The following is a 27,791-nucleotide window of genomic DNA, read 5'->3' on the forward strand; positions in this document are numbered from 1 at the left end:
CAGGGATTAAACTGATGAGAAGAGAACTACAGAAAATACCACTCATATCGGGTGTGACAGTAAATTGCACAGCACAGACGCAGTGACCGTGGATTCAAACAAAGGGGAGGGAGCCAGCGTTTTTTTTACTATCTCCCCGTTCAAAAAATCAATTCAATTTTCCTTTCGGGGACCCTTGGTGTTGTACGTGGCAGGGTGGAGGAAGAAACCTTCAATGACATCAACGGGACATGGCTAGCTTGGTATCCAACCTTGTGCAAATGGGGAGTTTGCGGTTGGGCAAATGGACTGTTTGCGGTGCATTAAAAGGGGAGTTTGGTCTGTCAATGTCTGTTAAGCGGGCGTAACCCTTACACTACCTGATCGATACAACATCATACCTGATCGTATATACACACTTGATGTTTTAATCCACGTTGTTCAAAATATTTTAGGATTGTTAGGCGATTTATGCCCTTTATGGATTAAAATCCAACTCTGCGTCAACTATGTAATTTTCAATGGGAGTTTTGCAATGGATCCCCCTCCGGCATGCCACAGTCCAGGTATTAGTCCCCTTGAAACAACTTTTCCATCACTACTGTGGCTAGAAAGAGTCCCTGTGGGTTTTAAAATTCGCCTGCCTAGTGAAGTCAATGGCGGTTCGCCCAGTTCGCCCATTCGCGAACATTAGCATAAATTCGCGTTCGCCGTTCGCGAACGGAAAATTTTATGTTCGCGACATCTCTACTTGTGCTTAGCTTAGGCCTCTTTCACACTTGCATTGTCCGGATCCGGCGTGTACTCCACTTGACGGAATTACACGCCGGATCCGGAAAAACGGATCCGTCTTCAAAATGCTTTCAGTGTTACTATGGCAGCCAGGACGCTATTAAAGTCCTGGTTGCCATAGTAGGAGTGGGGAGCGGGGGAGAACGGTATACTTACAGTCCGCGCGGCTCCCGGGGCGCTCCAGAGTGACGTCAGAGCGCCCCATGCGCATGGATGACGTGCCATGCGATCACGTCATCCATGCGCGTGGTGCACCCTGACGTCACTCTGGAGCTCCCCGGGAGCCGCACGGACGGTAAGTATGCTGCTTCCCCGCTACACTTTACCATGGCTGCCAGGACTTTAGCGTCCCTGCAGCCATGGTAACCACTCTAAAAAAGCTAAACGTCGGATCCGGCAATGCGCCGAAACGACGTTTAGCTTAAGGCTGGATCCGGATCAATGCCTTTCAATGGGCATTAATTCCGGATCCGGCCTTGCGGCAAGTCTTCAAGATTTTGGGCCGGAGCAAAAAGCGCAGCATGCTGCGGTATTTTCTCCGGCCAAAAAAACGTTCCGTTCCAGAACTGAAGACATCCTGATGCATCCTGAACGGATTTCACTCTATTCAGAATGCATTAGGATAAAACTGATCAGGATTCTTCCGGCATAGAGCCCCGACGACGGAACTCTATGCCGGAAGACAAGAATGCAGGTGTGAAAGAGCCCTTAGCATGGTCAGCAGTGTGAGACGGACCTAAATAGAGCCTCATTACTGATAACAAGCAGAACCTGAGGAGAGGTGAGATCCTGCCAAACAATAACATACAAAGAGGAAAACAGAGAGAGATGTCAGATAGCCACATGTGCAGAAAGTCTATCCGATCTTCTCGCCTCTATCACGGGAGGGACTGTGACAGTTTCCTTTCTGACAATCGCCTGCAAAAATAGCCAGTGGACAGGGACCTTAAAGGGAACCTGTCACCTCCCAAAACCATCCCAAGCAGGGAGCAGTACCTGCGTGTAGACCGAAGTGTGTTTCTGATGATGCCTTTCTTCATGAAGGCAGATGCAACAAAAGTACTGCTGGCGGCTTGGGGTGATTTTGGGACGTGACAGGTTCTCTTTAAGTAACAGTCACCCAAAGTCATCAACAAATGATCCAGCTACAATCGACCAGTGCCCAAAATGGCACTCGGCCTCTGCCCATATGATACAAAGTGAGGTGACGGTAGCAAGACACATCTTACCCTGTTGATATCTTCTATGGAGCTGAGCTCTTTGTTACAAAGCTAGTCCCCTGGCCCCCCTAGCCACACCTAAAGGCCAGTACGCATGTACTATTCTTCAGGAACACGGCCAGGTATCAGACAAGAATAACCAACTACAATACAAATAATTAAAGTGGAAGGACCACTTTAAAACCTAAGGGAAAGGGAAGCAACCAGTGACCAATGTGAACATCGTTTGGCTAGTGTGAAAGGCCATTTGTATATTGAGTTCCGGAGAATTCAAATATCCTTGCCCTCAGAGTGACCATTGGCCTACAAGCTTATTGAGCACTTTCAAAGTAAACTTTAATCATAAAGATTTGATACTTTCAGTAAATACAGTTATGGTCTGTAATTAATTCACTACATGAACACTATATTGCTTATTAACCCCTTAAGGACCAACGCCGTACATGTACGGTGTTGTGATCAAGCGGATGCAGGAGAGGCGCCCGCCTGTTCCACGGCAGGGGTCCGGTAGTCACTGATAGCTGGACCCCTGCTGCACACACCGGCATCGGTGAAATCACTTATACCGGCACATTAACCCATGATGTGCCACGGTCATCGCTGAACACGACATGTGCGATGTGTGGAGGGACCCGATGGCAGGGAAGTAAGCCCGATGCCTTCCTTAGGCATCGTTGCTGCCTTCCGTGACAGCCTGGGAGAAACAGCCCCCTTGATCTCACAGGCAAACAGGCTGTAAGTGTATTACAGTCTGTAATACACTTACAGCTAATGCATCACAATACAGAAGTTTTGTGATGCATTGCAAAGGGGATCAGACCCCCAAAAGTTGAAGTCCCAGACTGAGACAAAAAAAAAGTGAAAAAAAAAAAGTGAAAAAATAAAGTTTTACAAAAAAAAATTACGTTTCTGTCACAGACTTTCCCGTGGCAGGTACCAGGAGATTAGAGAGACTGGCAATACATGGGTTAAATTGACAAGTTCATGTGGATCATATTGTGTGAATGCCACACCCTTTGCTTCAGGTGTTGCTTGTTGGTAATTTACCTTCCCGATAAGTATCTGCTTCTCATTCTTGGAGGTGCGGTTTATAGAATGTCTTCCTGTCTTCTAACTAGCTGGTTAGTTGTACTCTGTAGTGCTTCTGTAGTTGCGAGTTTTCTACTTTTCTACAACGTCAGTGGCCTGAGGAAGCGCAAATTTGCGCGTATAAGCCGTCGCCGCTACTTTGTGTATGTAACGTGGATTCCGCCAGCCCCTGTACATTGTACCCTGTATGAAATAAAGGATTGATTTTATTACATCGTATTGGTGAGTGCCGCCCCTTCTGTTTCTACTGTCTTCGAAGCTTATGCACTCTGTTTCGGTTTGAGCACCACCGCTTTGTGTTGAAGACGATGTGCGGTGGACATCATTTTGCTTGTGGTCTATTATGCTTGGAGTCCAGCAGCTGTGCCGCCTTTCTTCTACTCTTCTTTTGCTATTCATTTTCTACTTTAAGCTAAGTCTTGTATTTTCGTATTGTATTGTGTTTGTTATATTCCCTGTTGTTTGTATATGGGCCTGAGACAGAGACTTCAATTCATCCATCTGGGGAGGAATTGGTTGTTTCTGGTGCTAACCTTATTCCAGGGCATTATAGGGAAATAAGGGCCTAGGTATCCTTCAAGGTCTATTCATATTGATAGGTAGTTAGGGCCCGGATTAGGGTTGTTTAGGAGGTGACCTGTTCCTTCCTTAGTTTCCAGGCCAAGTTACTGTTACCCTTCCCTCCCAAAAGAAAGTACTTTTTTTTTTAAAAATAGGGAAAAAAAGAAAAGTAGACATATTAGCTATCGCCGCATCTGTATCAACTGGCTATATAAAAATAGAACATAACCTAACCCCTCAAATGAACACAACACTAAAAGTGCAACCACGCGATCAAAAAGGCGTATGCCCCCCAAAATAGTACCAATCTAACCGTCACCTCATCCCACAAAAAATGAGCCATTTCCTAAAACAATCGCCCAAAAAATAAAACAACTATGGCTCTCAGACTATTGAGACACTAAAACATTTTTTTTGTGTAAAAGAAAATGCTGTTATTGCGCAAAACTTAAGTAAATAAAAAAAGTATACATATTAGGTATCACCGCGTGCGTAACAACCTGCTGTATAAAAATACGACATGACCTAAGGAGGACCTCAGGGACGTCATACGAGCTGGACAATGCAAAACAGGCCAAGGACCACGGAACACATAACCATACAAAGGAAACAAGGCACGTGACAATGACAATAATAGAAGACCTCAATGTACTGAAACAGATCAGTGGGTGAGAATCCCCTGCACCATTGACTAGCAATACTCTGGAGGGGCGTAACTAAGCAACATCAGGTCTTCACTAGCTCCTCTGGTGGTGAGGATAGACTTGAGCCTCGGTAGTTGCCAGGGGCTACTCCAGAGTGTGAACAAAGTCAGTGCCAGCAGGAGCCAGCGGCAAGGAGATACCAGACAAGGTACCGACAGTACATGAGCAAAGCATGGCATGGTACAGAACAGGGAAAAGACATAGAGACAGACAAGACATAGCAAGGCAGAGAATGGGCATCCCCCCCTCCAGAGAACACAGGAACCATCTTCTAAAGGTGGACATGGACTGACAAGAACAGAAGCAGACGTGAATGGTATACCAGAAGCAGTAAGGACTGCCAGACAGACAATAACAGGAACATGAAACAGACATGAACAGGAACAGACGCAGATAAGCTCTGCTAGGCTATCAGATGCAGTTACGCACTGCTAGGCGAAAATGGACAAGACGCAGTTACACACTACTAGGCGAACAAATACAGGGCAGAAACAAGGCATGATGCAAGGCATAGTACAAAGCATGGACAAGGCATAGAACGGTACAGGACAGGGACAAGGCATAGCATGGTACAGCAAAGGACAAGGCATAGCATGGTACAGGACAGAAGACAACAATGCAGAACCAGGCAGCACATACCGAGACGTAGATGGACAGACCCCTTGGGTCAGCAGCAAAAGGCAAAACCTGGCAAGGCAAACATAGACAAACCTGACAGAGCATAAGGTTGAAACACCCACAAGACATGACAAAGACAGACTGACTAAGACTGACCTTAACACTCCACGCTCAAAGGCAGAAATAGCAGCCTAACGAGCGCACCTGAAAGGACACACCCAGGAACTAAACCGGGGAGATTAACCCCAGCAGAACCAAAACAGGGGTTGCCAAATCAGGGCAGGGGTAACCAGAAACCGCAGCCACCTAGCTGCGATAAAGGAAGTTGGCTTTAGCAACCAGCATGCACGGAACACTGCAGCCAGTACGCAAGAGTGCGACAGACCTGAATACCTACAGGGAGACAATACTGCCAAAGGTGGGTACAGGCACACACACGGGCAGGAATACACAAGATACCGCAGCCAGCATGCAGCCAAAAGCAAGCAGAATCACCCGCGGACAGTACGCAGAAGGCAACCGCACCGTGACAATATTATTGTGTAAGCCTTAAATAAATCAAAATGTAGACATATTAGGTATTGCCGCATCCAGAAGAACCTACTGTATAAAAATATAACATGACCTAACCCCTCAGGTGAACACCGTAAAAAACAAAAAAAAGGTCAAAAAAGCCATTTTTTGTCACTCTACATCACAAAACGTTTAATACCAAGCAATCAAAAAGTCATACCACCCCACAATAGTACCAATCAAACTGTCATCTCATACCCAAAAAAATTAGCCCCTACATAAGACAGTCTCCCAAAAAGTAAAAAAATCTACGGCTTTCAGAATGTGGAGACACTAAAAAATATATTTTTTCCAAAAATGCTTTATTATGTAAAACTGAAACAAACAATTATATTTGATATTGTCGCGTTCGTAGCAACCTGCTATATAAAAATACTACATGATCGAACCTGTTGGATGAACATCGTAAATAACAAAAAAAATGGTGCCAAAACAACTATTTTTTATTACCTTGCCTCATAAAACGTGTAATATAGAGCAACCAAAAATCATATGTATCCTAAAATAGTACCAACAAAACTGCCACTTTATCCCGTAGTTTCCAAAATTGGGTAACTTTCTTGGAGTTTCTACTCTAGGGGTGCTTCAGGGGGGCTTCAAATGGGACATAATGTCAAAAAACCAGTCCAGCAAAATCTGCCTTCCAAAAACCATATGGCGTTCCTTTCTTTCTGCGCCCTGCCGTGTACCCGTACAGCAGTTTACAATCACAAAAATGGTGTTTCTGAAAACTACAGAATCAGGGCCATAAATATTGAGTTTTGTTTGGCTGTTAACCCTTGCTTTGTTACTGGAAAAAATGGATTAAAATGGTAAATCTGCCAAAAGTGTAATTTTTTTTTTTTTAAACTACGTTTGTATATAAATTTTTCTCAAAATTTATCGTTCTACATGTTTTACATAAAAAAAATGTTTGGGTAAAATAAAATGGTTTAGGTAAAAGTTATAGCGTTTACAAACTATGGTACAAAAATGTGAATTTCCGCTTTTTGAAGCAGCTCTGACTTTCTGAGCACCTGTCATGTTTCCTGAGGTTCTACAATGCCCAGACAGTAGAAAAACCCCACAAATGACCCCATTTCGGAAAGTAGACACCCTAAATACCGCAATATCACATGTGTGACCCTTTTTTGCAGCCTAGGTGGGCAAAGGGGCCCACATTCCAAAGAGCACCTTTAGGATTTCACAGGGCATTTTTTACACATTTTGATTTCAAACTACTTCTCATGCATTAGGGCCCCTAAAATGCCAGGGCAGTATAAATACCCCACAAGTGACCCCATTTTGCAAAGAAGACACCTCAAGGTATTTTGTGATGGGCATAGTGAGTTCATGGAAGTTTTTATTTTTTGTCACAAGTTAGTGGAATATGAGACTTTGTAAGAAAAAAAAATCATCATTCTCCACTAACTTGTGACAAAAAATTAACAATTCTAGGAACTCGCCATGCCCCTCACAGAATACCTTGGGGTGTCTTCTTTCCAAAATGGGGTCACATGTGGGGTATTTATACTGCCCAGGTATTTTAGGGGCCCTAAAGCGTGAGAAGAAGTCTGGAATATAAATGTCTAAAAAAATTTACACATTTGGATTCCGTGAGGGGTATGGTGAGTTTATGTGAGATTTTTTTTTAAAAAATTATATAAAAATCAATTTCCGCTAACTTGTGCCCAAAAAATGTCTGAATGCAGCCTTACAGGGGGGTGATCAATGACAGGGTGGTGATCTATGACAGGGGGGTGATCAGGGAGTCTATATGGGGTGATCACCACCCTGTCATTGATCACCCCCCCTGTAATGCTCCATTCAGACGTCCGTATATGTTTTGCGGATCCGATCCATAGATCCGTGGATCCGTAAAACACATACGGACGTCTGAATGGAGCCTGACAGGGGGGTGATCAATGACAGGGGGGTGATCAGGGGGTCTATATGGGGTGATCACCCCCCTGTAAGGCTCCATTCAGACGTCCGTATGTGTTTTGCGGATCCGATCCATGGATCCGTGGATCCGTAAAACACATACGGATGTCTGAATGGAGCCTTACAGGGGGTGATCAATGACAGGGGGGTGATCAATGACAGGGGGGTGATCAGGGAGTCTATGTGGGGTGATCAACCCCCCTGTCATTGATCACCCCCCTGTAAGGCTCCATTCAGATGTCCGTATGTGTTTTGTGGATCCGATCCATGGATCCGTGGATCCGCAAAACACATACGGACGTCTGAATGGAGCCTTACAGGGGGTGATCAATGACAGGGGGGTGATCAGGGAGTGTATATGGGGTGATCACCCCCTGTCATTGATCACCCCCCTGTAAGGCTCCATTCAGACGTCTGTATGTGTTTTGCGGATCCGATCCATGGATCCGTGGATTCGTAAAACGCATACGGACGTCTGAATGGAGCCTTACAGGGGGGTGATCAATGACAGGGGGGTGATCAATGACAGGGGGGTGATCAGGGAGTCTATATGGGGTGATCACCCCCCTGTAAGGCTCCATTCAGACGTCCGTATGTGTTTTGCGGATCCGCGGATCCACAAAACACGGACACCACGGATCTGCAAAACACTTACGGACATCTGAATGGAGCCTTCCAGGGGATAATCAATGACAGGGGGGTGATCAGGGAGTCTATATGTGGTGATCAGGGGGTTAATAAGGGCTTAATAAGTGACAGGTGGGGGTGTAGTGTAGTGGTGTTTGGTGCTACTTTACAGAGCTGCCTGTGTCCTCTGATGGTCGATCCAAGTAAAAGGGACCACCAGAGGACCAGGTAGCAGGTATATTAGCGCTGTTATCAAAACAGCGTCTAATATACCTTTTAGAGGGTTAAAAAAAATCGCATCTACAGCCGCTGGCAGGCTGTAGATCCATTCGCTTATCGGCCGATCCTGTGAACGCGCGCTCCTTCGTGCGCGCGTTCACAGGAAATCTCGCGTCTCGCAAGGAATTACAGGGCCGCCGCAAAGACGCATCCCTGCGTCCTGTAGTGTTTAAAGTTATCACCACATAAAGTGACACATATCAGATTTTCAAAAAATGACCTGGTCCTTAAGGTAAAATATGGCAGGGTCCTTAAGCGGTTAATGACTGCTTGAAATTACTAATTCACTATTAACATGTGTCTGCACAGTTTAACTTAGATGTACAGTCGTGGCCAAAAGTTTTGAGAATGACACAAATATTAGTTTTCACAAAGTTTGCTGCTAAACTGCTTTTAGATCTTTGTTTCAGTTGTTTCTGTGATGTAGTGAAATATAATTACACGCACTTCATACGTTTCAAAGGCTTTTATTGACAATTACATGATATTTATGCAGTATTTGCAGTGTTGGCCCTTCTTTTCAGGACCTCTGCAATTCGACTGGGCATGCTCTCAATCAACTTCTGGGCCAATTCCTGACTGATAGCAACCCATTCTTTCATAATTACTTGTTGGAGTTTGTCAGAATTAGTGGGTTTTTGTTTGTCCACCCGCCTCTTGAGGATTGACCACAAGTTCTCAATGGGATTAAGATCTGGGGAGTTTCCAGGCCATGGACCCAAAATCTCAAAGTTTTGGTCCCCGAGCCACTTAGTTATCATTTTAGCCTTATGGCACGGTGCTCCATCGTGCTGGAAAATGCATTGTTCTTCACCAAACTGTTGTTAGATCGTTGGAAGAAGTTGCTGTTGGAGGGTGTTTTGGTACCATTCTTTATTCATGGCTGTGTTTTTGGGCAAAATTGTGAGTGAGCCCACTCCCTTGGATGAGAAGCAACCCGACACATGAATGGTCTCAGGATGCTTTACTGTTGGCATGACACAGGACTGATGGTAGCGCTCACCTTTTCTTCTCCGGACAAGCTTTTTTCCTGATGCCCCAAACAATCGGAAAGAGGCTTCATCGGAGAATATGACTTTCCCCCCAGTCCTCAGCAGTCCATTCACCATATTTTCTGCAGATCAATCTGTCCCTGATGTTTTTTTTTGGAGAGAAGTGGCTTCTTTGCTGCCCTTCTTGACACCAGGCCATCTTCCAAAAGTCTTCGCCTCACTGTGCGTGCAGATGCGCTCACACCTGCCTGCTGCCATTCCTGAGCAAGCTCTGCACTGGTGGCACTCCGATCCCGCAGCTGAATCCTCTTTAGGAGACGATCCTGGCGCTTGCTGGACTTTCTTGGACGCCCTGAAGCCTTCTTAACAAGAATTGAACCTCTTTCCTTGAAGGTCTTGATGATCCTATAAATTGTTGATTGAGGTGCAATCTTAGTAGCCACAATATCCTTGCCTGTGAAGACATTTTTATGCAACGCAATGATGGCTGCACGCGTTTTTTTGCAGGTCACCATGGTTAACAATGGAAGAACAATGATTTCAAGCATCACCATCCTTTTAACAGGTCAAGTCTGCCATTTTAACCCAATCAGCCTGACATAATGATCTCCAGCCTTGTGCTAGTCAACATTCTCTCATGAGTTAACAAGACGATTACTGAAATGATCTCAGCAGGTCCTTTAATGACAGCAATGAAATGCAGTGGAAAGTTTTTTTGGGGATTAAGTTAATTTTCATGGCAAAGAAGGACTATGCAATTCATCTGATCACTCTTCATAACATTCTGGAGTATATGCAAATTGCTATTATAAAAACTTAAGCAGCAACTTTTCCAATTTCCAATATTTATGTAATTCTCAAAACTTTTGGCCACGACTGTACATTTAGAATTATTATATAGTGTGTGTTTCTTTTGCAGCCACCGTAGAGATGCTGTGCCATGAACTGTCATTGGATATTTACCTGAACACAGTTAAACTACTTATGAAGCACAATAGGTAAGATGAGCCGTTGACTATCATCTTGTCTTTTTATACATTTCTTAGAAGTATTACTCAACTAACTTTATAAGAGGTTTCGTGGCACTCAAGAAGAATAAAGTTTGGGTGCTTCAGTCCCAACCCATAACCAGTAGTAAACACATGAACTTTAACACTCCACTTGAAATTAAATAGATGGAAGCATTTATTGATTAACATTCAAGGCAATAAATAGGTATGATGTTTCGGTCTAAATGACTTTCATCAAACACTATAAATTAAGCAGAAACTACAGTACCTTGAAAAAGTATTCATAGTTTCATACCCCTTGAACTTTTCCACATTTCGAGTTAAGCTACTTTCACACTAGCGTTCGGGGCTCCGCTTATGAGTTCAGTTTGAAGGCTTTCACAAGCGGCCCGAATGGATCCGTCCAGCCCTAATGCATTCTGAGTGGATGCGGATCTGCTCAGAATGCATCAGTATGGCTTGGCTTCCGCTCCGCTCAGCAGGCGAACAGCGTTCGGGTGTCCGCCTGGTCGTGCGGAGGCAAACGGATCTGTCCAGAGTTACAATGGAAGTCAATGGGGGCGGATCCGTTCAAAGGTGACACAATATGGTGCATTTTTCAAACGGATCCGCCTCCCATTGACTTTCAATGTAAAGTCAGGACGGATCCGTCTGAATACAAATTGTACTTAGACTTTTTTAGTGAAATATAATGCAGACGGTTCCGTCTGAACGGATACCATTGTTTGCATTATAGGAGCGGATCCGTCTGTACAAATACCAGACGGATCCGCTCCGAACGCAAGTGTGAAAGTAGCCTTACACCCACTAACATAAATGTATTTTTATTAGGATTGTATGCGGTAGACCAACACAAAGTAGCAAATATGTTTGCAGTGGAAAGAAAATGATACATTAATTAATTAACATTTTTAATAACTTAAAACCTTAAAGGGGTTGTCCGGACATACCCATATTTTCACCTAGGCAGCTCCCTTGATGTTAGCATCGGAGCATCTCATGCTCCGATGCACTCCCTTGCCCTGTGCTACAAACAATTCAAGCGGGGACACACATCTGTTTCATTGGCAACCCCTGTCCATCTTTACTTCTGTTAGGAACATTATTCATTGAACTACTACTATTCCCATTTTTGTCATCATCACCACTCCCTACATATCCTTGCTCTGTGGGCAGTTGCGTGGCTGCTTCTAATTGTTAATCAGTTTCTGCAGTAAATCCTGGACTACCTTCTCACTCCTTGCCTGAGCTTAGGTTTCTAGTTTACTAGTTTACCCGTGAATGTGTGATATTGTCTGCCCATGTACCAAACCTCTGCCTGTTAATCGACTTTGATTCTCTGCTGCCTGCTCTGACCTCGGATAGTTTCACAGAATTGAATGCACTCTAGCTGGCTTGACCCCTGCCTGTTTACCAAGTATGAGTATTGCCTGACCCCTTGGTGCTGACTCCTATAGGTCAGCTGCCAACTACATGGCACTATTCCAAGGAGTAGCGGCTTGGTGGGTCCCCTGCAGAGTTATCAAAACTCCAAACTTAGTTTTATATATCAGCCCATAAAAGGGAAAGATTACAGAAGATCCAGGCAACCCAGAGAGGAAGTAAGAATATTGGCAAAGGAAGTTAATTGTCGTTTATCAGGCTCTAGTCTCCTTTGCATTAGGTGGAGAGATTCTAAGCTACCACTATAGCGTAGCTAAAAGCCTCAGTGGATATGTCACCAGTGTATGGTTTGCATTATCCTTAAGGGAGTCTAATTGCCAGTGAAGTAACTGGTGATCCTTGCACAGTTTCACTTTAGCATTTCACAGACATGGTCATTTGTGCAGCATTGGGGGCATAGTACACGTCCCCTGCCGGCTACCATCTGTATAGTGCATGATTTCTAATAGTATACGCACTGGATGCAGCTAATTTAAACTTTTGTTGGCTCACAAGAGTTCTTTTAAACCAGCACGAATAAAAGTTAAATTTTATATACACTTTATATCAGGGTCAAGTTTGGGTAATTAGCCTTGTTTGGCTTTCAGTGTTAATAAAGCTACTAGCTGCCCACCATAACCAAAGACAGAAAGGCCACCTGTCAGGAGATAGTATTCCTAGAGAGGATACAGAAGTATATGAATATACAGTACAACAGAAGTAGTATATTCCTCCAAGGGAGAAATACTGATATAGAGGAAAACTTCCCCTTATGCAACTTTTGGAAACTAACATGAACCATTGTAGAAGCTGCCTTGCTGTAAATGACATTTGTGCACATTGATGACCTTTGGATCAGCTTCAGTAAAGTACTGAGAATTTGTTAAGAGAATTGGTCTCCTTATTGTGTGAATTTATCACCTATTTGTACCTTACTGTGCTGGCATCACAAACACCTGGGACCCTGCCTCCATGGCCTCTTAAACTCACATCACCAAGGGCACCTCAACCACCATCTGGCAGAAATCCCTGGACAACAGAGTGTACCCCAAAGGAACTGGTGCTGTCCTTCTTATCACTGCATGCTGGCCCAGGGAGCTCTGCTAACCATTAGTAAATTAACTACTACCCCCATCGGCCCACTGTACCTCATGTGTTGCCCCTGCAGACCCGGTTGCTTCACTCTCTCTGTTTAAGTCGCTGAAAGAATATTCTCCTTCTCTATGCACCTTGATTCCTTCCTTTGTCCCCAAAGACAGGCCCGAATGTACTGTAGTTTAAGCCCCACTGACATTTTAGTAACTATACAAGTAGTGTTGAACAAATTGAAGAATCTGAATCAGAATTTGATCCGAAGTTTAGGAAAAATTTGATTCGCCTGAAAGCCCAATTTCCTCATGCTTCATGGTAATGAATCAGATTCTTTCTAAAATGGCTGCTGCACATGTTACAATGTGAAAGTAAGAAACCCTCTAAAGTGATATGCCCCATAATGCCATGCAGCCAGCCAATCACCAGATAGCCTCACATCACCAAGGGCACCTCAACCACCATCTGGCAGGAATCCCTGGACAACAGAGTGTACCCCAAAGGAACTGGTGCTGTCCTTCTTGTCACTGCATGCCAGCCCAGGGAGCTCTGCTAACCCACTGTACCTCATGTGTTGCCCCTGCAGACCCGGTTGCTTCACTCTCTCTGTTTAAGTCGCTGAAAGAATATTCTCCTTCTCTATGCACCTTGATTCCTTCCTTTGTCCCCGAAGACAGGCCCGGAGAACGTGTCAGTGACAAATGCAGTATGATGTCAGAAACAGTTCTATTTATTGTTTGTCGTACAGGGCCTTATATACTTTCAAGCATACATACAAGAATAGCTGCAGCTCTCATTACAATAATGCTGACTAGAAACTTTTCCTTATAAAGACAGGAGGTAAATGTATACATAGTCACCCTTCAATATGATGTCACCCAACCTCTTGTCTTTCATACAGATTATACAGCTAATTCTGTTTAACCCTTCAGTCACTTAGTTCTGTTACTCTCTCTCCTAAGAATTGGAATATGTTCAATGATTTGGAAACTGAGTTGTGAAATAGTGATGGACGAACATCTGCCGGGACGGTTCGCGAACGCGATCACGCGAACGCGATCAAATGTTGGTGAACTGCAAGTTCGTAGCGGGTCCCATTCATTTTAATGGCAGGCGAACCTGAAAAACTTTCAGCTTATATTTGCAGCAAAGAAATAATTACTAGAAGTGCACAAATAGTCCCACAACATGGACAGTGACATACCAGATGTATTATTCGAATTAGCGATCTCCAGTTATTATTTTTTTCAATGCGAAATATCAGCAATAGAATTTATACATACGCACATGCGCAAATGCACTATTCAGTACCAAAATGCACTATAAAGAAAGTATATTGGTATATAACACCCCGCTTCAATCAGTTTTTGTGGGGGCAACTGGTATATTACACCAGTTATAATTATTTTTTCCAATACCGTTTGCCACTGTGTGTAGCAGAGGGAACACAGCAAACCACAAACAAATGCTGCAGTACCCAAATGCACTATATAGAAAGTATATTATTGGTATATAACACCCCACTTCAATCAGTTTATTGGGGGGGCGGTGACTGGTATATCACACTAGTTATTATTTTATCCAATACCGTTTGTCACTGTGTGTAACTGCAGTATCGCTGCAGAACCGCTCACCACTGCTGTACAATACAAATCCACTATAATATGCTTTCTATGTTAGAAAGTATATTATAAGTGTATTAATTCCCTCTGTACTGCACACCTATCAATAGTACACCTATTCCAGTCTTTAAAAGAACTTTTGTGGACCTATTTGATAGTGTTTTTGTCCCTAACAGTCTGTCCCTGCTCCACACAGCAACCTTTCACTACTCTGACAAAAGACTGAATGTAAAATGGTGGCCAGATCGGGTCTATTTATAAGGTAGGGAGTATGTCCATGGGCTGAAACTTCTCAATTGGCTGTTCTGTACCACCTGATGGATGTGTTATGGGTCGAAGTTCTTCATAATGTAAAAGAATATGGCGGACGTGAATATCTCCATATGTTCACATGTTCGGCAAACCGCGAACACGCAATGTTCGCCGCAAACCGAACGCTGGGTGAACCGCAAGGCCTTCTTTATCGTGAAATATTGTGCATAGCTTTGTGAAACTGAGCTGGTACTGGAAGTAGTAGATTTTGACAGTGCAGGGATAATTTCTTTTGAATAATGCAATCTCTTATATTTTGTGCAGTCTTGCCAATGTACTGTAGTTTAAGCCCCACTGACATTTTAGTAACTATACAAGTAGTGTTGAACAAATTGAAGAATCTGAATCAGAATTTGATCCGAAGTTTAGGAAAAATTTGATTGCCTGAAAGCCCAATTTCCTCATGCTTCATGGTAATGAATCAGATTCTTTCTAAAATGGCTGATGCACATGTTACAATGTTAAAGTAAGAAACCCTGTAAAGTGATATGACCCATAATGCCATGCAGCCAGCCAATCACCAGATAGCCACCCCTGTGATGTCACAGCCCTATAAAAAGCTTCATCCCGTGCAGTCTCAACCATTAGTGATGAGCGGCACGGGTCATATTCGAATTCGCAATTCTCAATTTTTTTTTACTCGAAAAATCGGCAAGGTAATGATTGCGTAATATGCAAATTTTCATAATTCAAATTTTCGGATTCGCATTTTTATTGCAAATTTTTCAACACAACTATGATTATAGCACTATATTAGCTAAATTGCTCTATATTCGATTTTTTAGAATATTCGCTATATTGCTATAACTTAGTTTTTTTATAATATTCTAAAACAAGAATATATAGCAATATAGCGAATATTCGAAAAAAACGAACATAGAGCAATTTAGCTAATATAGTGCTATAATCTTCTTTTTGTAATAGTTGTAATTTTCTTCTCATCTGAAGTCCAGATTGGAAAAAAATTACAACTATAAAAAAAAAGATTATAGCACTTTATTAGCTAAATTGCCCTATATCCGTTTATTTCGAATATTCGCTATAACTTTGTTTTTTCGAATGTTCGTAATATTCTAAAACAAGAATATATAGCAATATAGCGAATATTCGAAAAAACGAATATAGAGCAAAATTCGCAAACACTACTACTCCTAAAGTCAAGTATATTGCATCCTTCTTATTGGCCCACAAACTAGAAGCAGGAAGGGATCATGTGTACTGATTTAAAAAAAATAAAATCGGATATTCGAAATTTCGAATATATATAACTATATTCAATATATTCGCAAATTTTCAAAGTACCTATATTCGTGATAAAAATTCAAAATTCGAATATTCGTGATCAACACTATCCACCATTTCACTGTGAGCTGAGCTTAGGGAAAGACATGACAAGTGCTTATGTGCTGGGGAAAATATTGCAAAAAGCTTTTAATTGGAGAATATTGGATAGGGAGAGTGCAGAGAGATTGTAGGGAGATCGTAGGATCAGTGTTTAGACACTGTAAGGAGATCATAGGAAGGCTGCAGGGAGAGTGTAATTGCCATGTACATCTTGTTGAACTGCTGCCACAATCTCATTTATTCTGTTAGATTATATATAGAATTACTGTGCCTCAGTATTAAAGTGGGGTCTAATATATCGCTGTCTGAGTCTTGTTAAACAGCTAAGACAATCCCTGTTAATCTGTTAGTTTACAAACCGGATTCCAAAAAAGTTGGGACACTAAACAAATTGTGAATAAAAACTGAATGCAATGATGTGGAGATGGCAAATGTCAATATTTTATTTGTAATAGTACGTAGATGACAGATCAAACATTTAATCCAAGTAAATGTATAATTTTAAAGGAAAAGTACGTTGATTCAAATTATCATGGTGTCAACAAATCCCCAAAAAGTTGGGACAAGTAGCGATAAGAGGCTGGAAAAAGTAAATTTGAGCATAACGAAGAGCTGGAAGACCAATTAACACTAATTAGGTCAATTGGCAACATGGTTGGGTATAAAAAGAGCTTCTCAGAGTGGCAGTGTCTCTCAGAAGCCAAGATGGGTAGAGGATCACCAATTCCCACAATGTTGCACAGAAAGATAGTGGAGCAATATCAGAAAGGTGTTACCCAGCGAAAAGTTGCAAAGACTTTGCATCTATCATCATCAACTGTGCATAACATCACCCGAAGATTCAGAGAATCTGGAACAATCTCTGTGCGTAAGGGTCAAGGCCGTAAAACCATACTGGATGCCCGTGATCTCCGGGTCCTTAAACGACACTGCACCACAAACAGGAATGCTACTGTAAAGGAAATCACAGAATGGGCTCAGGAATACTTCCAGAAACCATTGTCAGTGAACACAATCCGCCGTGCCATCTGCCGTTGCCAGCTGAAACTCTACAGTGCAAAGAAGAAGCCATTTCTAAGCAAGATCCACAAGCTCGGGCGTTTTCACTGGGCCAGGGATCATTTAAAATGGAGTGTGGCAAAATGGAAGACTGTTCTGTGGTCAGACGAGTCACGATTCAAAGTTCTTTTTGGAAATCTGGGACGCCATGTCATCCGGACCAAAGAGGACAAGGACAACCCAATTTGTTATCAACGCTCAGTTCAGAAGCCTGCATCTCTGATGGTATAGGGTTACATGAGTGCGTGTGGCATGGGCAGCTTGCATGTCTGGAAAGGCACCATCAATGCAGAAAAATATATTCAGGTTCTAGAACAACATATGCTCCCATCCAGACGTCATCTCTTTCAGGGAAGACCCTGCATTTTTCAACAAGATAATGCCAGACCACATTCTGCATCAATCACAACATCATGGCTGCTTAGGAGAAGGATCCGTGTACTGAAATGGCCAGTCTGCAGTCCAGATCTTTCACCTATAGAGAACATTTGGCGCATCATAAAGAGGAAGGTGCAGCAAAGAAGACCCAAGACGATTGAACAGTTAGAGGCCTGTATTAGACAAGAATGGGAGAGCATTCCTATTTCTAAACTTGAGAAACTGGTCTCCTCGGTCCCCAGACGTCTGTTGAGTGTTGTAAGAAGAAGGGGAGATGCCACACAGTGGTGAAAATGGCCATGTCCTAACTTTTTTGGGATTTGTTGACACCATGAAATTCTGATTCAACATATTTTTCCCTTAAAATTGTACATTTTCTCAGTTTAAACTTTTGTTCCGTGATTTATGTTCTATTCTGAATAAAATATTAGAAGTTGGCACCTCCACATCACTGCATTCAGTTTTTATTTACGATTTGTATAGTGTCCCAACTTTTTTGGAATCCGGTTTGTATATGCATTGTCTAAGTGGTACTCATTGTCATTATGCAGAACTCATGGTACTCCGCGTATGCAGTATTGTAGGCCAGATGATGCTCCTACTATGCCAAGTACATATTACACACAGTAGTTTATAAGGCTGAAAAAAGATATCTGTCCATCCAGTTCATCCTGTTATCCTGCCAAAAAAAAAAAAAAATTAAAAAAATATATATATTGTCCCCACTTTAGGGGAATAAAATACCTTCCCAACTCCAATCAGGCAATCAGAATAACTCCCTGGATCAACGACCCCTTTCTAGTAGCTATAGCCTGTAATATTATGAAGACTCCATAAATACATCCAGGCCCCTCTTGAACTCTTTTAGTGAACTCACCATCACCACCTCCTCAGGCAGTGAGTTCCATAGTGTCACTGCTCTTATCGTAAAGAATCCTCTTCTATGTTTGTGTGCAAACCTTCTTTCTTCCAGACGCAGAGGATGTCCCCTCACAGTCACAGTCCTGGGGATAAATAGATGATGGGATGTACTGACCCCTGATATATTTATACATAGTTATTAGCTCTTCCCTCAGTTGTCTTTTTTCTAAATTGAATGGCCCTAATTCTTCAGGGTACTGTAGTCCACCCATTCCAGTTATTTCTTTAGTTGCCCTCCTCTGAACCTTCTCCGGCTCTGCTATCTTTGCCGTGTTCACAGGAGCCCAGAACTGTACACAGTACTCCATGTGTGGTCTGACTAGTGATTTGTAAAGTGGCAGGACTATGTTCTCATCACGGGAAGCTATGCCCCATTATTGATGCAACCCATTATGTTATTGGCCTTGGCATCAGCTGCCTGACACTGGTTTCTACAGCTTAGTTTGCGGTTCATCTTTTTCATGTCAGTGCTATCTAGTATTTTACCATTTAGTATGTACTGGTGACTTGCATTATTCCTTCCCATGTGCAGAACCTTACATTTGTCAGTGTTAAACCTCATCTGCCACTTCTCTGCCCAAGCCTCCAATGTAACCAGATCCATCTGCAGCCGTATACTGTCCTCTTCCGTGTTAATTACTTTACACAGGTTAGTTTCATCTGTAAAAAATGATATTTTACTGTTCTAGCTTTCTACAAGATCATTAATAAATATATTGAAGAGAATAGGGCCCAATACTGACCCCTGTGGTACCCCACTAGTGACAGTGACCCAATTTGAGTGTGTACCATTAATAACCACCCTGAGCTAGTTACCCACATACAGACATTTTCCCCCAGTCCAAGCATTCTCATTTTATACACTAACCTTTTATGTGGTACAATGTCAAATGCTTTGGCAAAGTCCAGATATACGACATCCATTGATTCACTGCAGTCAAGTCTAGAACTTACCTCCTCATAGAAACTGATTAAATTTGTTTGACATGACCGATTCCTCATGAAGCCATGCTGATATGGCATTATTTGCTTATTCTTATTGAGGTACTAGAAGACAGCATCTCTTAAAAAACCTTCAAACCGTTTACCCATGACAGATGTTAAACTTACTGGCCTATAGTTTCCTGCTCTGTTTTTGGACCCTTTTTGAATATTGGCACCACATTTGTTATGCACCAATCCTGTGGAACACTCCCTGTCAGTATAAAGTCCTTAAATATCACAAATAAGGGTCTGGCTATGATATTACTTAATTCTCTTAGGATACAGTGGTTTATGCCATCTGTTTCTGGCGATTTGTCTATTATAATCTTTTTAAGATGCTGCTGCACTTCTTCCTGGGTCAGACAGGGCATTTTTAATGGGGAATTTACTTTTACATTCTGCATTTCATCTGACAGTTTATTTTCTTCAGTGAATACAGTGGAGAAAAAAATATTTAATAACTTTACTTTCTCCTTTTCACTCTCTGCAACTCCCCCTCATCACTCTGTAAAGGGCCGACACGTTCAGATTTATACTTTTTACCAAGTATATAATTGAAGAACATTTTAGGGTTAGTTTTACTCTCTTTGGCAATTAATCTCTCAGTCTCTAGTTTGGCTGCTTTAATTTGTCTTTTGCATATTCTATTTTCTTCCTATAGTTTTTCAATGATTCCTCTCTACCCTCCTGTTTTAGTGATTTAAACGCTTTCTTTTTGTCATTTATTGCTTTCTTTACATTTCTATTTATCCATTGTTTTTTCTTTTTCTTTAACCTTTTATTCCCATAAGTACCTCTCACTTTTAGATTTTTGGATGATTTTAAAAAATATTCCATTTTGTGGCTGTATTTTTATTTTTGAGGACTTTGTCCAGTTAGTTAGGCTTATGGATTTCTTAGTTGGCTAAATTTAGCTTTTTTGAAGTTTGGTATTTTTGTAGGTTATTACTTTATGGTCACTATTTCCCAGGTGCCCACCAACCTGCACATCTATTGTTCTGTCAGGTCTATTGGTTAATACTAAGTCCAGTGTGGCCGTACCTCTAGTCGGGTCCTGAACCAGTTTGGAAAGGTAATTGTCTTTGGTTATTGCCAGTTATTCCTTTATGAGTTGTACAGATTTCAGTTTCCCAGTCTATATCTGGGTAGTTAAAGTCCCCCATAATAAAGACATCATTATGATTTGCCGCCTCGTCTATTTCGTTTAGAAGTATTGTAGGGCAAGCAATGCACCTGGTACGCTGGTACGTCGAGTACGTGTGCACATTATTGTAGACCAGGTGATCCCCCTATGGGTTTCTGGGAAAGGTATTTGAATAAGTTTTCCTAAATCTGATGCTGACAGATGTTAGACATGATCATTTGCATATATTTTACCCAGAAATTCAGAGGAGCTTTGTCTAGCCTACAATAGCTGTCACGTGTATCAGCGGGTCTCCACAGTAGAAATAGTACAGAGGCTCCCCCTAAAGCTTTACAACTAGAAATGTTGTTCTCATCGGCTTGTCTCTGATTAAGGGCTAGTTTAATACATTATGGGAAATATCTAACTGGAATAGCTTGCTAAAGACTCGGGTAGTAAAGAGCTTTGCTTTAACCACTGTATACCAGGAGCACTGCACAAGACCTGCTGTTACAGATGTGCCCTGACCCAGTCGTCTAGGCATGACAATTTGTCCCTGGTCAAAGTTTTTCATATCTTAATGCTTTCCCATTTTTCCTGCCTCAAACACATCAATTTCAAGAGCCAACTGCTCACTTACTACCTAATATATTCCATCCCTTGACAGATGTCATTGTCACAAGATAATGAATGTTATTAATTTTACCTCTCCGTGGTTTAACTGTTATGGCTGATTGGTTAAACACCTGATAGCTTGGTCCAAAGTGACCAGCAATGTGCATTTGGTGTTACACCTAAAGACTCTGCTCTCTCTTCAACTGATGCGACCTCTGCACTTTGACAGGGCCAGGCAGGCATGATCATGTTTACACTGCCTGGCCCGGTCTATCAAAGTGCAGAGTGTGTGGCTATTGCAGAGAGAGCAGAGCCTCTAGTTGTAGCGGCAATGTCCCTGTTGCCCCTATAGACTAATTTGCATATATTAAACTTACATACTGTGCCGGCTGTGTCTCGGTCTCTTTGTTGTTTGCCATGATATGTTTGCAGTGCATGCTGGTTGCTTGGGGCAACATGTAGTTTATGCAGCATGTGTGTTCACTTCTCCTTTAAGGTTTGTTTCCCTTCCCTGCCTGGTGCTTGTGGAGTTAACTACCTGGCTGGGTGTGATCACTAGATTCTTATATTGCCTGTGGCTGGTAGCCTGGAGTTTGAGTTGTCTTCCAGCCTCTGTTGGTGATGGAGCTATGCTCCTACCTTACCCGTTTCTATGTATGGTGTGGTTTATGTTCAGGGTTTGTGTTGTATGTCTAGTTGTTGTTCCATGTTTGGTCTGTGTTGGTGTGTACGGTCCTGCATGGATGCTAGAGACTCCCCTGTCTGTCACCGCCTTCGGTGAAAGGGCTCCTAGGTTCCCTAGAGGGGGAACAAAGAGTCAGTGAGCAGCTCTGCCTGGGACCGCAAGGCAACCTGTCTGCTTGGGAGTTCAGGCAGTTGCTGGTGAGTTGGTTCCTGTGTTTTTGTTTTGTGCTGAATCCAGTACAGTGTTCCAGTACTAGTACATTTGCATGGGTTCCAGTTCGTTGTGGTGTGGACTGCACATGTGCCTTCCAGCAGCCGCGGAAGGTAATTTACCAACTATTCTGGGGTTCTTGGGTCAGTGGTTATTCCTGCCACTGGACTCTTACCTGCCAATCCAGTTTGCTTCTCACTACTCTTACTGTTGTGGTGTAATGTTCTAGGGCCAGGTGGACCCGCTCTACGACACAACAGTAAGTTTTGTTGTTTTCCTGTTGTCGCTGGTAACTAGGCTTTAGTGAGACGCTTGTTCGTTCACCTGGGAAGGAACAGGTTTTCCCTAGTCCTGACATTACTTCCAGGGAACATTAGAGTTAGTAGGGATCAAGGTTTCTGTGTATGAGCCATCCTACTATCTGGGTTCGCTCATACGGTTAGGAGTCAGGGCTAGGATTAGAGTGGCATTAGGAGGTGACCTGCTCCCTGTCCCCAGGCCTAGTCTTTATTACCTATTAACAATGCCATCCACAGATCCCCCATAACAGTGCCATCCACAGTTCCCCCATAACAGTGCCATCCACAGTTTCCCTACATGACAGTGTGTCATCCACAGATCCCACATAATAGTGTCATGCACAAACCACCATTATTTCAAACCCCACCAAAAGCACACCTTTTGGTTCAAAATATTTTTTTTCTTATTTTCCTCCTCAAAAACCTAGGTGCGTTTTATAGGCCAGTGCGTCTTATATGGCGAAAAATACGGTACCTTTTTTTGTGGTGGAAGGGGTGCATGGGAATACAGTGTATTCAGTACATTATAAAAAAACACATTTAAAGTGCCTTTATGCTCAGCTGCTTTCCTCTGGTGGAGTAGAGACGTCAGGGGCAATCCAGGCCTTGCCATTTTTATAAGAGTCAACCTGTCAGCATTTTCAGTTGACAGACGGATGCGCTTATCAGTTATTATGCCCCCAGCAGCACTAAATACCTGCTCTGACAAGGCATAGAGCGCCAATTTGTGCCACGTGTCCAGCTTGGACACCCAATAGTTGGAAGGCACAGAGGGGTCATTGAGGATGCTGACACGGTCTGCTACAGTACGTACTCCTTCACCATCTTCCCAAATTTTTCCCTCCTTGTGACACTAGGCCACGCATCAGGCTGAGGGTGCTGGCCAGGCTCTGGAGACTGTTGCCCTGCCTCGGTTCGAACTGCTGTGTATTCTTCTCGTCGTCTCCCCTCCTCGGTTGCCCAAGGAACTATGTACTCTGCTGCCAGCGTTGTCAGCTGGAAATTTTGGAGCAATTTTTCAACAAGGACCTTCTGGTATTTCACCATTTTGCTCATCCTCTCCACCACAGGAATGAGAGATGAGAAGTTCTCTTTATATCGGCGGTCGAGAAGGGTGAACAACCAGTAATCGGTGTTGTCCAAAATGCGTAAATCGCGTGGGTCATGGGAAAGGCAGCCTAACATAATGTCAGCTATGTGTGCCAGAGTCACAACAGGCAAGACTTTGCTGTCGTCATCGGGAGGATGACTCTCAATCTCCTCATCTTCTTCCTCCTGTTCTGCCCATCCCCGCTGAACAGATGGAATTAAACTTCTATGGGTACTACCCTCTTTAGCGGAGGTAACCGTCTGCTTCAACTCCTCCTCCTCGTCATCATCTAATTTGTGCTGAGAAGGTGAACTTAGGGTTATCTGGCTATCACCCTGTGTAATGTCTTCCCCTATTTCCACCTCTTCCACATGCAAAGCGTTGGCCTTAAATGTGAGCAGCGAGCGTTTGAGAAGACACAGAAGTGGGATGGTGACGGACGCTGATAATAGCGTTAGCGCCGCTCACCATCTGTGTTGATTCTTTAAAGTTTCTTAAAATCTCACAGAGGTCAGACATCCATGCCCACTCTTCGCTTGTGAAGAGTGAAAGCTGACTGGAAAGGCAATGACCATTTTGCAGCTGGTATTTCACTACTGCCCTCTGCTGCTCACAAAGCCTGACCAACATGTGGAACATCGAGTTACAGCGCCTGCTCATGTCGCACAACAGTCGCTAAGCGATGCTGCAGCATTGACAGACCGGCATCAGCTGTAGAAGACTTTCGGAAATGAGCACACATGCGGGGCACCTTAACCAGTAGCTCAGGCAAATTGGGGTAGGTTTTGAGAAACAACTGAACCGCTAAGTTGAATACGTGGGCTAGGCATGGTATGTGTGTGAGCTTGCCGAGCTCCAAAGCCGCCACAAGTTACGGCCATTATCAGACACAACCATGCCTGGATCTAGGTTGAGTGGCAAGAGCCACAGCTCAGTCTGGTCTCTTATCCCCTGCCACAGCTTTGCGGCGGTGTGCTGTTTGTCACCTAAGCAGATCAGCTTAAGCATGGCCTGTTGACACTTCCCCACTGCAGTGCTACACTGCTTCCAGCTACTGACTGATGGCTGACTGGTGCTGCAAGAGGATAATTCTGAGGTGGAAGTGGAGTAGGAGGCAGAGGAAGAGAAGTGGGGGTTGGAGCCACTTACATAGGTGGCGGCAAAAACCCTGATGGAATTAGGGCCCGCAATCCTTGGCGTCAGTAGCACCTGTGCCATCCAAGAGTACGACTCGCTCCCGGCCTCCACAACATTCACCCAGAGTGCTGGCAGGGAAATGTAGCATCCCTGGTCGAAAGCACTTGTTCATGTGTCAGTGGTTAAGTGGACCTTCCCAGTAACTGCGTTGGTTAGGGCACGGGTAGTTTTACAGGACAAATGCTGGTGTAAAGCGGGCATAGCACACCGTGAAAAATAGTGGCGGCTGGGAACTGCGTAATGAGGGACGGCCGCTGACATCAGGCTGCGGAAGGCTTCAGTGTCCACAAGACTAAATGGCAACATTTCTAGGGCCAGTAATTTGGAAAGTTGCGCATTTAGTGCTATGGCCTGTGGGGTGGGTGGCTGGGTATTTGGGCTTGCTTTCAAATGCCTGGGGTAAAGACATTTGCACTTTGCGCTGGAACATGAAAGTGGATGTGGTCGCTGATGGTGCTTGCAAAGGTCCAGGTGCAGGGCGGGAGGCATCCGGGCCTGCGCCTTTGACAGGGGATTGGCCAGCACATAACACAGAGGAAGAGGAGGCAGTGGTGTGACCCGCATGTACAGATTGTGGACCCATGCATTCGGCCCACCTATTACGGTGCTTTGATGCCATGTGGCGGATCATGCTAGTGGTGGTGAGGTTGCTAGTGTTCACGCCCCTGCTCATTTTTGTATGGCACAGGTTGCAAATTACAATTCTTTTGTCGTCCGCACTTTCCTAAAAAAAGCAACAGACTGCGGAACACCTACCCCTTAGCAAGGGAGATTTCCACAAGGGGGTGCTCCAGGGAACAGTAGCCCACCTTCTCCCTTTTTCCACCCCACTGCCTCTTCTAGCCTGTTTCTGCGCTACAGATCTCTCCCCCTCTGTACTGCTGTCCTCACTCGGCTTGCCAGCTTCCCAGGTTGGGACTTCATCGTCCACCACCTCCTCTTCCACTTCCTCACTCTGGTCATCCTCCTAACTTGACCTAAAAACAACCTCAGTTATTGACAACTGTGCCTCATCCTCATCATCAACCTCGTGAAACACTAATTGCCATTCCCCACCGTCATCTTCCTGTGACTGTGGATGCTTAAGAGTTTGGGAATCAGGGCACAAGATCTCATGTCCCTCTTCAAGCGGGCATGTCGAGAGGCCCAAATGAAGGAATGGCGCTGAAAATAGCTCCTCGGAATATCCGAGTGTTTGGCAAGACTCTCCATAGTGGGAGGAAGGAGGATCAGGGTGAGGATTGTGTTGACCAGACTCTTGGCTACTGAGACTGTACTTGGTGGAAGACAGGGTGGTGCTTAACTAACTGGAAGCATTACCTGCTGCTATCCAGCCGACCACCTGGTTGCACTGGTATGATTTCTTGTCCTGCGCCGCTCTGCAAACTGGGACATGAAGCTAGGTATCGTGGATGTTTGTTTTTTCTTGTGCTCTGGCAGCAGGCACAGTATCAACGTGCCCAGGGCCACGACCTCTGCGTGCAACATCAGCATCACGGCCACTTACCTGTTCCTTACTACTCCCCTTCATATGAAATGTTATATATGCTTGAAAGTATGTCACACGTACAGTAGTATAGGATTTGCGCCAAATTTAAAAGGGCATTTGGGATTTGAAAACATTACACAGGAGAAATACTGCAGATAATGTTGCTGATATCAGCAGCGGCTAATATAAAATGACAGGAAATGTCAAAGGTATTTGGGATGTGTTAAACGTTACACAGGAGATGTACCCTGTCGGAATATTTATGCTGTCTCCGATTGACAGTCTATATGATTTATGTGAATAAATTAAAATCGGTAATAAAGGAGATTCTAACTTATTATCATAAATATCAAGCTAAAACAAGCTCGTGATCTGCGTTGAATTGAAGACAAAACCCAGTTACAGACAAAATATATATATAATTTATTAATACAATTTATAGTGCAAAATAATATATATAACAAAATTGGCGGTAATAAAATTCAATCAATGATATGCAAAATAGTGGTAAAGACAAAAATAATTGAGAACATATATATATATATATATATATATACACAATTATGCCTTCTTATAATAATACCCCTCACTTATTTTAAAAGTCAATTTAATACTTGTCCGATTAAACCCAAATCTGGTTTATCTTTTATCTATATAAATATATATATATATTATCAACCATACTGGTCTAGAACTGAATTCAGTTCCTTGGAGATAATACCGTGTTTTCACTAGTATATTTTTAATCTCCCTGTATTGGATTAATTTTTAGGATGATGCTGCAGGTACACCCCAATCTTATTCCAAAACAGATACTATACACAAAGTATGGTTAATTGAATATATCTATAGATATGTATTATATTGATTAATTATCTTATAAAATATAGGTAAGGTTATACTATACCAAAATGTCAGCTAGCAGAAATCAGTTTCAATGGTTCTAAGATGGCTGCCTCCAATGACTGGCAAGGTGGTCAAGATGATGTTCAGAGAGAGAGCGAGATCGACCCCTTCTGTCAGCCCATACCATCTTTTTATCCTATCTTAGAAAGGGCTTGGCCAAGTTTTATCATTAACTAGTGACCTCACTTTATAATTAATAAAACCTTCCTCTAGGGAAAAATATACCCTAGATCTTTGTTACCCTAACACTAGATGGCACTAGTATTCCATACAAAAATCGAAGCATTCATTTATTTCTCTTATTCATATAATAGCGATAAAATGTAATCTAAGGTTTCAGACAAAACCTTGAGAAGATCTTGAAGAGACAATGAGTTTTATACTTGGTCAACTAACTTGTGTATCCTTAAGTCTTTTGACCAAACTTGATTAAATCAAGATAAATAGGGCTATCTCAATTCATTGTTCGTGGAGGAGACAGGGTTTGTTCATGATCACCTGTGTCCACATTTTTCCATTCCAGGAAAGAAATAATTAATTTGTGTGTTCCACTGAGACAGATTCTAAACATGACAGAGGAGTTTATACCTCGTTTCTAATCTTAAAACTGAATATATCTATGAGGACTATACTATATATTCAGCACACCTATTAAAATTGATAATATAAAATCAATCTA

At 43.0% G+C, this 27,791-nt stretch overlaps 1 protein-coding gene across 1 annotated transcript in view; it reads left to right on the plus strand.

The window, feature by feature from the left end:
* Positions 1-27,791, plus strand: part of TEX11 (testis expressed 11) — a 1,226,647-nt gene that overhangs the window by 568,435 nt on the left and 630,421 nt on the right. The window contains exon 11 of the mRNA XM_044268992.1: positions 10,277-10,355. Coding sequence (XP_044124927.1) covers positions 10,277-10,355 — 79 coding nt within the window. The remainder of the gene's footprint in view (positions 1-10,276; positions 10,356-27,791) is intronic.

This window comes from Bufo gargarizans, chromosome 9 (genome assembly GCF_014858855.1).
Source record: "Bufo gargarizans isolate SCDJY-AF-19 chromosome 9, ASM1485885v1, whole genome shotgun sequence".
Lineage (NCBI taxonomy): Eukaryota > Metazoa > Chordata > Amphibia > Anura > Bufonidae > Bufo > Bufo gargarizans.